Here is a 12,507-nt window from a genome sequence, read left to right as displayed (position 1 = left end):
TGGCTGTCAATCTCGGCTAGATGCGCCGACAGCTATCAACAGATAGCCGCGGGTCGTCATTCAGCCCGCGCCGATTGGCGTACACCACTACGACAAAGGATTACCTAACTGAAAGCAATTTTACCAGTCCATAACTCATCCGGCAGCCATTTCGTCACCCGAAAGCCGTGTCGCCCAAAGTGTCAAAGTGGAAAACTTCAATATTTGCACTCCCTCATACTCGATTTTTGGTAAACTGTATTTGACACGAACATTGTCATGTGAATAGAACTTCTGACAAACTTTAATAATCCCAACACTAAAGTTTATTAAGAGAAAACGGAAGACACCGGCGCTCGTCTATCCAAAACTATCGAACTTTCCATAACAAAGCTCTAAGAAAAGGCAAAAACACATTCCAAAAAGTCTCGTCGGCACAATAGAGAACTTTATTCGGAAGGTCGGAAAAACTGTTACAAAAAAATATGACGTTTGAAAAATTACACGCATTCACAAATCATGCGGGCCCTCTTTTGTGAAAAGTTTTGCAAGCATACAATGGAGTTTAACTCGTTCTTAAGGCGTTAAATTCTTTGCCTACCCGTATACCCTAATTGTTTGTTTTTTGCTTGTCCATAAACTCTATAATTTGTAATTTCAAGTAAAAGTCAACAACGTGACATTGAATTGGTCGTTTGAAGTGGGCTGACACTTTCCGCAAAAATTACCGATTGAAGTGTAGCGTCAAGTGGCGATAAATCCGCGAGTCTGTAACACACCTGAACGAGTGTATGAGCGGCACAAAAACGACGAGCTTTCCGAATCGAAATACAAAATTCCATTTGGTGCCGTCGAGAGGAAATGAAGCAATTAATTCAGCAGATGGCGTCGCCGTGCGAGCATTAATCATCGACTAATCGTAACTGCAGTCTTCGATTAATCCGCGCGACTGGGAAACACCGCCCGCCGCCACTGCCGCTGCTCTCGTGTGCCATAATTGTTACGGCACCGTACTGTGCACACTTCGGGAAGGTAACAAGAAATACAATTTTAATAAACACGGCACGAGCAAACAGGTGGTCTGTTAACTCTTTTGCTTGCGTGGTACGAGCTAAGACTTTATCGGACCGGGGTCTGATATATCTCGTAAATTCTCGCTACGTTGTAAATTATTTCATACAATTTTTCCTCCAAATATACTTGTTCTTATTGTTATTGAACGAATATTTATGGCTCCATAAATTCAAACTTTTTGACACCCCTTCTTTATAATAATTACAAAATTCTCATTTCGATACAAAAACTGTGTTATCAAAGAAAAGTTTTAATACAGATTGAAATCTCTGTCTATTATTGACAGAACATTTTGCTTATCCGAAATCTTAATCCTCGAATTACATCAATCAGAAACAAAAGTCTCGTAAAGTCGGCTTTCTTTAATAAATTAACACCGATACGATCTATTGTCGCATCGACGGCCTTCGAAACTTGTCTCTGTAATTAATTTCTGTTTGAAAATTTAATAATGGTACAGTGAGAGGGCAATTAAAAATGGATTATACGTGAAAATGAAGCAAGTTACGAGTTTTTAAGAGTCGGAATCGAAGTGAGGGCGGCAGATTAAGGCACTTGCCTGCCGGGATTATTGGACAAGCTAGTGGTAATGAAATTTGGCCCGAGGCGATGGTGGGATGTAGAGGCCTAGAGTGCTGTAAGCCTGTCCAGGCAGTGGCTGATTGTATTTGATGAGAGTTTTATCTGTTTCGCACTATCGAATGCGCCGGTCGCCGGTAATCGCACAGATTAAACTTTGTTCGAGGCTCGCTTAATTGCTGGTATTATTTTAGGCTTTCAAGTCGGTGGTCAAAGTGGCTTAGGATAAATGTTTATGCAGTGTTGGTCCAAGTAATTATCTACGATAACGAACTTCTTGCTCATCTCAATTTAACTCGGGAGGAAGAATGGGGGTTGCAAAATTTTAATAAAACAAATTGTGCCGAGCTTTTTATTTACACAAAGTTAGTTCATGTCTTAGAATTTGATGGAAGATTTTAGATTCAATAAACTTTGTTTAAAATTAATTATCATAGTTGATAAATTTAAATATAATCTGAGTTGCTACCTATTAAATATCTATACAGTATAATAACAATAACACGAAAGGATGGTAACAAAATTCAATTGCAACGGATAAAACAATGGAGTTTAGTACTGAATCTTAAGAATCCCCTGAGAGACGAAGGCGCTTCGTCCCTGAAGACCTTTTCCGAAACATGGCTCCTGACACCGGACTGACTGATTTAATCATAGCCTGGATTAGTATTTACTGGCTGAATTCTCAATCAATATGGAATCTTATTATTCGATATAATATTGATGGTAAAAACAAATACTGTTTTATTATTCAACTTCTCGAGTTCCCGAATCGTTAACTAAAAACCTGTCACGTTTCTATATTTTTGTAAAGGGCATATGCTATTTTTGTGATTTAAGTCGTCAATTTATTTATTTAAAATAATTTTCAACGTAAAAACACACAGTGTAGTTTAAATTTTTAGGACGCCCCTGAGAGTTTTCATGTGTACGTCAGGAAAATTCCGACGGATGACGTATTGCAATTTCTGTCTCCAGAGCAGAACTTTTCTGAAAAGCATATTATTGTCATCAACAGTATATGTTATGATTTAAAGCCTTTTTTTAATATACTAAAAACAAAAAATATTAGAATGAGAGTCAAATTCTAGTAATTTTGTACCACATTTATACATTCTGAATAACAGTGTCAATAAAATCACTCCACCACGCCACTCTTTGCTGCTTTACTGCCATATACTGCCTACTAAAATAACTCCACCCCGCAATATAAAATCCCACATAGAATTTACTGAGACTATTATTCGCAAAAATAATACCACAACGACGACGCGATGTTTTGTACTTACAAGTACTTCAAATTACAAGTTTGAGGAGTCCCCTGAGAGACGAGTCTGTTTCTCAGTAGGACTCCTCGAGCGTGTCTTACGTCACCAGTACCGATTGTGATTGAATTAGACCCGGGTCTGCATCCGTTTACGTACTTAAGTGGACGGAATACTGACCGCTTTGCAACTGGACTCCTGGGGCCGATGTTACAGCCGCCATTGTGGTTCTTGACTTGATATGATATCCCTGTCTTCGACGTATTGTCTTCAAGACGTTCGTTTGTCATCGTCCGATTATCCTACTAGGGTAGAGAGTGACTGGCTTAGGTAAGAACAACTAAGAGCTAAACAATTCTCATTAGCGTCGACTAATCTAACCTAAAGATTTTACACGTCCGATTTTTAACAAAAGCAATTGCCTGTCAATCTGGAATATTTGCTTTAAGTGACTTAGAAATTGAGTGTTTCATAGCTGTGGGATTCTACATATGTTATATAGACTGATTTCAAAATAAGAGATTTTCATTTACTCGATACTGAGAAAAGAAACAACGACAAGCAATCTTTCCTCTAGTAACTTATACCACTTACTCCTTCTAACATTTTAAGTTTTGCTTCACACCACAAGTGTACAAAACTCTCAAAAAGATCGGTGAGCTCTAAACCAGAGTTGAAGTGGGCGTTCAAGTGATTTAAAAATAGTAATAAACTATGAGGCGATAGAAAGTTTGACGATGTTTAACGGCTAAAAGTACCGAGAACATAACTTCACTGGAAGTTGAGATAGGTGCTTGACAAGGGAAGCTAAAAAAATTCTGAAGCACCGCTTCATAACATAGTAGAAGTAATTTTGAAGTTTAGGCAAGATTTAAAGATACTATATTACATTTTGTAGCGGTCCACGCTGAGCGGCTGATGTGCTTGTATTAAAATTTTGTAATACGAAAACAGTACATCTTTTTAATCTATTTATTGCTAATCATTGGTGCTGATTCAAATACACACCATCTAATTTAATTTTAAGTTATATCTGTCATTTTCTTATCTGCCGAAAAGGAAAGGAATAATAAAAAAAAGAGTTTATTTCGGACATGTTCCATAGAGGTTAGTAACAAACAATAAACAACTTAATCTAGTGTTATTAACAGAACGATTAAAAAATAAAATAAAATAACATTTACACACGACACGGCTCGACAATTACAAATAACAAGAAAACATACAAATTAACACAACACATTACTAATAAGCAGGTTCCCACCGCCTGGTCACCGGTATCTGCAAGTCCACTTCAGTATGTAAGCGCATCCACTGTCCCACCTATCAGTCAACACGCTCAGAATGCCGATTGAGCTGGAACGTAAGCGCCTCAATAGCGATGCACACCTGTTCCTAATAATTGCAAAGAAACAATCTGTATTGTGATCGGCAAACATTTTTGACGCACTGCAAATACCGTTAGATATTCTATTGAACTCTCAAGGCGCTGTATGAACTCCTCGTAAATTCAGTCCACAGATTGCACGACAATCGACAGCCATAAAAATTATAGACTATATGTCAACAAATTTAAGCACAAATCTAATACAACCTTCTAAAAAATTTACATTGGCCAATAACTCGATAGAATTAAGGTGACAGCACACGTCAAACGGTTTGCATACCAGCGAGATACCTATTTTATTCATTTACTTATTCATTTTAAAATTATCAGTTGTCAATCATCCGTCCCTTTCCTTTGCGGCGGATAAGAAAATGACAGGTTTAACTTAAAATTATGAGGTGTCCGCACGAATCGGGGCCAGTATCCTAATTTAAAATGTTAATTTGTCTGTTTATCTATGTACGCATGTAACAAATTTAAACATCAATTTTACGAAAATATGTACATACAATATTTTCTTATGAATACATCAGTCTCAAGCCAATACGCTACGTTTACTTTAGAAATACAATGTAGCTTTTGTCTTTAATAATATGGTTTATAATATAAGTCATCTCAGCGCGGCTCTAAGCCGGGATGGACAGAAGAACAATTTATAAGTTTTTAATCTTCTTCTATCGTGTGGGTTGTGAGGTGAATTATCAACATCATCAACCCTGGTGTCAAGTTTATTATTGAGCCGCCAAAGGCCCCTGACATGGCTCATATAACGATTACTCACTTACATCAGTAAGTAGTAACCGGGACCAACTTCTTAACATGCCTTCCGCAGCACGGATCATCTTACTTTCGGACAATCAGGTGATCAGCCTGTAATTTCCTAACCAAACTAGGGATTCGAACCCGGAACCTACGGATCGTGAGCCTAGCGCTCAACCACTGGACCACGGAGGTCGTCAAGCCGTTAATCCCGGTTTCTACTTACAGATGTAAGTATGTAGTCGTTACATGAGCCATGACAGGGGTCTTTGGCGGCGCAATAATAACCCTGACACAAAGGTTGATGAGGTTGGTACTTCACCTCACAATTTAAGGCGATTTTGAAAATGATCAAAAAGTTCACCTTTTATCAAATCAAAATAATTATTATTATTTCAATTCCACATAAGTTATATTACGTTGGTCTAATAGAAAGCTCGGTGGGGTGTGGGTACTTAGTTCATCTTGCAATGGATTTACATCTGACTGTCCCAATTGGGGTATACTCTTGAGATTATGTTATGTTATTAAGTAATCAAGAATCTGCTATTATAATAACACAAGTCTAGTAAGAGACTACAACTTTTGTTTGTACCAGCTAAATAAAATTCTCAAAGATAATCATCAGCCCGCATGCAGTAGGACAGGTAGACCAAAGCAGACTGTTTTTCATATCTCACCCGCCGCACCGATTGCTCATAATTTCACCCTTTCGTTGTACAAAGCATGTTCTAACTATTGTTAGCTTTTTAATGAACAAGTTGCCACTTTGACGTGTCTTACACATGTTTCAACTTACCACAGTTTATTTTGCAAACTTGTTTTGTGATTAGTCGGCTAGTTTTACAAGTGTAATACAGGTAATTTAAAAAGCTAAGCAGTGTTTTTAAACTTGTTAAAACGACTTTATAAGTGACTTAGAACACTCGCCAGTTTTAATAAAGTTAAATTTGTATTCTTTACAAAGTTATTCTAAACCGCAAGTAAGACTTATGACTGCATTCAATAAGATAGCGAACTAAAACAAATTTTCAAAAGCACGATTTCATAAGTTTTACGTTTCAGCTCCATATTACATTTGTCAGTGTCTTGCAACTTTTATTGCAGCGGATATGATATACAGCGGCACAATCTCACTGCATCTCTAAACACATCTAAACTGCAACAAAACCACAGCCGGCTGAACAATTTCGAAATAGAACAAGGGTGCGTCATACTTTGCATAAAAATACCGAGACGTCAACCGTTTACAAATAACTCCTTTCCCGGGGTAATTTTTGTTTCCCGCTTTAAAGAAAGTTATGACACAAATATGAAAACATTAAAATTGAACCGCGGCCAAATATGTTAAGTTTTAAGGGGAGGGGAAACTCTGAATACCAATCAGTGGGGCCGGTCAAGTGTAGCCTACTACGGCGTAGACATGTGCTACGACATGAGGTGCTACGTACCTACATTGTAGCCTACGATACCTCGGATGTGATGAACTGATCGACTTATATGATGAGGGTTCTTTGGCTAATGATGCGTTTTAAAGATAGTAAAATCTTTTTTTGCACGCATTTATAAAATCTAGGCCTAAATGAAATGTGGTAATAACGACTGAAACTGTGGGTGGACCTTTTAATAATACCAGTTAAATAATTGACGAAGAACATTTTTGATTTATTTTTGTACCTATTTAGAATTTTATGTGCATAACATAACATTTATAACCGTTAAATAATGCCTACAAATAATTTTAAAATGCATTTTCAATCCAACAAGTAGCGATATTTTTTATTTAATTTGTAATGCGTTTCCTCCAAGCGACGAGTTATTTTGATCAGCCAATGCTAATTGGGAGGTGAGAGTTCGACACCCAGTTTTATTGTAAGAATATTTCAGGCCCGCTGCGGTGATAAATCAAACTCGAAACCGTAATGAAAGCGAACGGATCGCGTCGCGAAGAGGAGGGAGGAAAAAATATCACGGAAAAAATCAGGTGCGTCCCCCGGTCGGGCGAGAAAAACAGTCGGTCGTTGGGGGGGTGGGGGTGGGGTCGGTCGATGCGGGGGGCGGGCTTGCGCTGGGCGTGACGCGTGCGCGGCCGCGCGCCCGCCACACTCGCCGCGGCACTGCTCTCGCCCGCTCGCGCCCGCCCGCGCCAGCGCCACACCGCGCCGGTCCACTGCCGCCGGCACCGCGCCGCGCGATCTCGCTCACGTGACCGCCCCGACTTTACATGTCCAAAGTGCTAAAGTCAGTGCTTCCGATCGCCACCGCGAGAGTGATCCCGCAGCCCGTTTACGAGCCGGACCCGAGTTGCACGACGCTCAGGGTTAGTACACAAACACCGACATCGTTCACTTGTGCAGCGGCCCACCGCACTTACCGGGGATCGATCGCGCGCCTTATAAAAAGTTTATTTCGGGAGCGTAAAGTTTGGTAAAGTTAGTGCGCGGCGCACGATGCACGTTGCCCGGCCGCAAGTGGTTCCCATCGGCTGGGCGGCGCCGTCGAGTCGCTCCCTCCACTGGGCCCTCGCTAAAAACAACAAACAGATCAATCGAAATGTTATAATCATACTGGCACTCTATGCTGATCTTCCCGTTGGAATTTTTTGTATTTAAATCCGACTAAGTGGCGATATTTTGCTGTTTTTTCCTAATTTTGCGATAAGATAAGAGTCACTACACTAATAGCTCGAAATAAAATTGTGGAATTGCATGTAACGGTGATATTAGTGAACGGTTCAAGTTTAGCTATTTTTTTCTTAAATAACCCGCGTCGGTAGGCCATTTCACAAGAAATAAAATTCGAGGGAGCTTTGCGTCTATTTTGACACATTTCTGGCGACATTGAAAAAATAAGGTGCTTAATCATAGTGTTTTGGATGGGTTGGTTTCACGTTATTGGTTTAATGGTGGAATGGAAACGAGTGATACTTTATATTTTATGTTTTAATTTTTAAGCGATTTATAAGATTTTTGATAGAGAAACTTTGTATTGATAAAAAATTGTTTCCTACGCATTATACAACTAATTTTTCACTGTATAAAACTGTAATTTCATATAAATGTCACAGTATATAGATCAGTACAACAAATATCTATGGAGACCATCTGGTCTAATGTGTTGAATAGATTATACTACATGTAATGGATCATTATCCATTTAGTAAAGTTACAGTTTAGAAAATTGTATAATAAAGTTAAAAATAATTAATGAAAGTAACACTTGTAGAATAAATATTGCTTTTAATATTAAAACATCTTATATCATCTTATAATTATAATTACTATATAAAAAAAAAACAAATTGAGAAACTAGAAATGAATTTAATTATAAAATAGTATAGCTACTTTAAATTTTGACTCAATATTTTAAAATGCTACTGAAAATAACAATTTAAAATCATTTAAATGTCCTAATTCAATTTGCGGTCCTTTTAAGCGTGTGTTAAGAATGAAGTAATGATATATATGACGGGTTAAAATCGAGTTGCTACTATGAATTTGTCATGTGACACTTCCACTATTACATAGTACATTATGTATATGATAATACTTGACATAAATATATACCTACTTGCTTATGATGTGTATGTATTTATATCAATGTCAAGCTAGTGATTTGTAATCGAATATAGCAGGAAACATACATGAACAAAATGCCTTTGAAATAATTAAACAGACAATATTTATTGGAAACTGTTAGAGACAAAACTATTCATATCTTTGATTTAGAGATTGAAATTAGATGTCAGAAAAACAAAGAATAATATTTTTAATCAACTCAATAATTTTGATTTTTTACATGACTCAGTAGGTCATTAAAATATTGATAAAAGAAACAATATGACAAATCAAATATTTTGCGTAAATAATTAACAAAATAACTCAGCGGAATTCAAATTTGGCTAGCTACTGCAAAAATATGCACCGAATAATAAAATATTTGTTCATTAAAATAAACATCAAAGCGTTGAAAAATATATATACCTAACGGATTGCCTTCTAGGCATCGGCGGTCCGAATTTTTCCGGATGAAGGGAGTAAAAATAATACTCGTAATATCGACAAATCCTTTTTTAATCTCCGATATTCTATTTAAGGAAAATAAACTTTTTAAGGGTTCCTTTAATGAACTGTCAATATTGGTGCCATAGAAGTTTCTTCATTTAGGGGGATTTTTGTTTTGAGTAAAAATTTAATTATTTAGAATCAAATCAGATCTTTATAAAGAGAAATATTCTGTTTCATTGAAATAATACAAAATAAAGAATACATAGTTTAACATAATTTCTCCCATGATTTTACTACAAATTAGAATTGTATCAGTTCCTACAAAAGTATTTATGAAGCTGCGGAACTTTTAAACTGATTGATCAAATCCCCAACTCGCCAAAATATGCTGATGCAAATGTTATTTTAATTAAGAAAGACGAATTTTCCACAAATTCTCAGTAGGTACCCTCTTAAATATAGCGCAGCCGTTCCTTAGTTTCATAATTAAATTCCTTTCCTTCAAATAAAATTTTGATTGTATCTACTTTATTTTTGTAATACAGTCAGCTAATAAATAAAATAAAAATATAATTTATTACTGAAGTATCCAATATAAAAAAAAAACATATTTTTGTATGTGCCTGGCCTGTCCATGAAGTTTATCTATGTTTGTAAATTAAATTTGGAACGGGTTGATTTCAACTATATGACGTTTCGATGAGGGAAGTGAGATTTTACCGGGAAAACCAAATAATGGTCTGATAAAAAAAATATCCAAAAACATTTTTCGGTCGCCCACATCCATTCCTGTCTGTCCGACCTTTATACGTGAAGCCAACGAACTTTGTTGTAAAATTTAAAATACGGAATGTTTTAGGAAAATCATAATTTTTATACTGCTTTTTAGTCAAATGTGTTTTTTTTTTTCAAATAGGTTCTTTGGATAACTGGTGTTATAAAAATGATACTACCATCGCAAAACTGAAAATATTTGTTTTTGTGTACTTTTTCAGGTATATATTTGTCATCGTATAAAACAAATATTAGTAGTAAAAAGATAACTTCTACTAACGAATATTAGTTTATTCATCGTTCCCAATGGTCACCCAATTACTTTCTAACCCAGTTTTCTTTGAAGATATCAGTAATAAGATGGAAAAAGAGAAAGGAGCTCCTACACAGGCTTTGATGCGGTGCGGAAGTTCGCTTACGTTACGTTCAGTAACCGTTGCTACGGACGTCGGAGCAGCTTTAGCGTTCTTTTGATACCGACTCACTATTTTTCGAGAAAGTCTCAGTTTGAGGGAGACGTCGAACGCTTATTAGCTTTGTTAATTATTTTCTTTCGGCTATCGGCTTCTAGAATAATGTGACAAAATAACATGAAACTTAATGATAGGCGTGTATTATTTTATACTTGATTCTGTACTGACATTTTAATTAAAATTAAGAAAAAACAGTTCAACGAAAAGATAAGAGTGGATAAAGGTACTTCATTGCTTAAAATAATTCCAGTCTTATAGCATAAGGAGTTGGAGGATGTAATTTACTTCTCTTTAAATATTATGACAACAAAATTGAAAATAAATTAAAAAGATACTTCAAAGTTAAGTATCATGTGGCAAAATAAAATGTAAAACAAATAAATTAGGGTGTAAACAATAAAATTGTGACATTAATATTATAATTTTATGATGTTGTAAATAATAAAAAGTCCTTTTAAATTTTCTAAAACGTCAACAACGTATGTCAGGGGAATTAAAGCAAATGTGATTGATGTTTAAGTATTAACAGTTCTTAATATTAGTATTGCGTGACTTCTCAAAAGTCAATCAGGAAATAAAATAAATTAAACATTATTTCTATTCCACCGGCACGCTATTATGATACTTAATAACAATCACCCTTACGTTCATATTGTCTTCTACGATAATAAAATGGTTAATAGGTACTAGATCATTAGTTCATGTGTACAAAAGAAACCAAATTAAAAATGGTACGTTATTTGTTCTAGTTATAATAATAAAAAAAATATTCGTGCAAATATTAATACAGAATAAAGATTGTAGTTATATTAAACTCACACATGCTAATTGACTTAAAAAACAGTAAGTAATTCATATCCTTTACATAATATATGTTTACCTTAAAATTTACTTAACATTAAACACCAGAATGGCGTTACATATACCTATATATAACACTACATTCCTGTAGATCCCTCCTAATGTTATTTTAAGTTATATCCTTCATTTTCTTATCCGCCGAAAAGGAAAGTGAGGGACGATTGACAACTGTTAATTTTAAAATGAATGAATAACCCGGGCGAATAAAATGGCATCTCGCTGATATTCAACCCGATTGACGTGTGCTATCAATTTAATTCTGTCGGGTTATTGGCCACTATAAAACTTTGGGAGGGCTTTTTAAATTTCTGCTTAAAATCGATGTGTTCCATAAATGCCTATTGATTACCCTTTCCTTTCCGGCGCATAAGAATATGACAAGTATAACTAAAAAAAAGGTGTTTACAGGAAATAGCACCAATTTCCACCCATAATCTTAATCACTAGAATTTGACCCACTTTGGGTTAAGGTCAAAATTTATTAAAAACTTCTTTTGAAGGAATATAGTCTAGCAGTGCCAACTTTTCTACAATACCGCAGAATGCTTTATACCATTAACGTGTATTTATTACGAAGTCATATTTATCATATTAATTACGTTATTAATATCATTCATTCATCCATCTATCATTTACAGCTGGTTAAACACAATATATTTTGTAAACATAACATTTTTTTTTTACATCAAGCATTACATTATAGCTGATAACCCTGTCTTAATGACTTTTACTTCGAACTACATACAAGTATTTGTTCGCATTATTTCTGCAGATTTCAAATAGAGTTAGATTTTCTAAGGATTTAATCTTGCTTTATAGACTCCCTGCACAAAAATAACTACAATAAAGGGAATCGTATGAGGTTACCAATAATGCATTTCTTAATAAAAGTACTTCAGCAATTAATTTAATGATTCCATTACAAGGTCAGGCACAATTGGTTACAAGTAACTGTAGACATTTTTCTCAAAAAAAAAAACAAACATAATAAACTCAAAAATTTTAGGTCAGTACACGAATGCAATCCCAAATAAAACAGAGCTTTTTGTGTTAGAAAATTTAATAAAATTGCAATATCTGCTCAATTTGGCCTTAAACAATGACGACATGCGTTGGAAACGTAAGAAGTTCTCTAAGTAGTTTTGAAGACGAACCAATTCTACGAAGTTATGTGTTGCTAACAGCAATCTGATGTTCTTGTCTCAGTTGGAGGCAAACACGGCTAATGATCGAGCGGGGAATGATGATAGATGAAACTTAAATGTCGCACGCACCTCACTGGGTTGCAAGATATTATATGTCACGTCGTATCGATGACGCGGGTGTCTTTGGAAATGTCCTCTACAGAA

General features: G+C 35.7%; 1 protein-coding gene across 7 annotated transcripts in view; it reads left to right on the top strand.

The window, feature by feature from the left end:
* LOC126367486 (RNA-binding protein Musashi homolog Rbp6) overlaps window positions 1–12,507 on the top strand; it is a 516,475-nt gene that overhangs the window by 300,051 nt on the left and 203,917 nt on the right. Inside the window, exon 1 of one of the 7 annotated variants that reach the window (XM_050011021.1) lies at window positions 7,162–7,363. The exons of the other annotated variants lie outside the window; for them this stretch is intronic. Coding sequence (XP_049866978.1) covers window positions 7,268–7,363 — 96 coding nt within the window. The 5' untranslated portion in view covers window positions 7,162–7,267. Of the gene's footprint in view, window positions 1–7,161; window positions 7,364–12,507 lie in introns of those variants that run through there. 7 annotated transcript variants of the gene reach the window in all.

The sequence above is a fragment of the Pectinophora gossypiella genome, chromosome 6 (assembly GCF_024362695.1).
Source record: "Pectinophora gossypiella chromosome 6, ilPecGoss1.1, whole genome shotgun sequence".
Classification (NCBI taxonomy): domain Eukaryota; kingdom Metazoa; phylum Arthropoda; class Insecta; order Lepidoptera; family Gelechiidae; genus Pectinophora; species Pectinophora gossypiella.
This window is presented reverse-complemented; position numbering and strand designations above follow the sequence as displayed.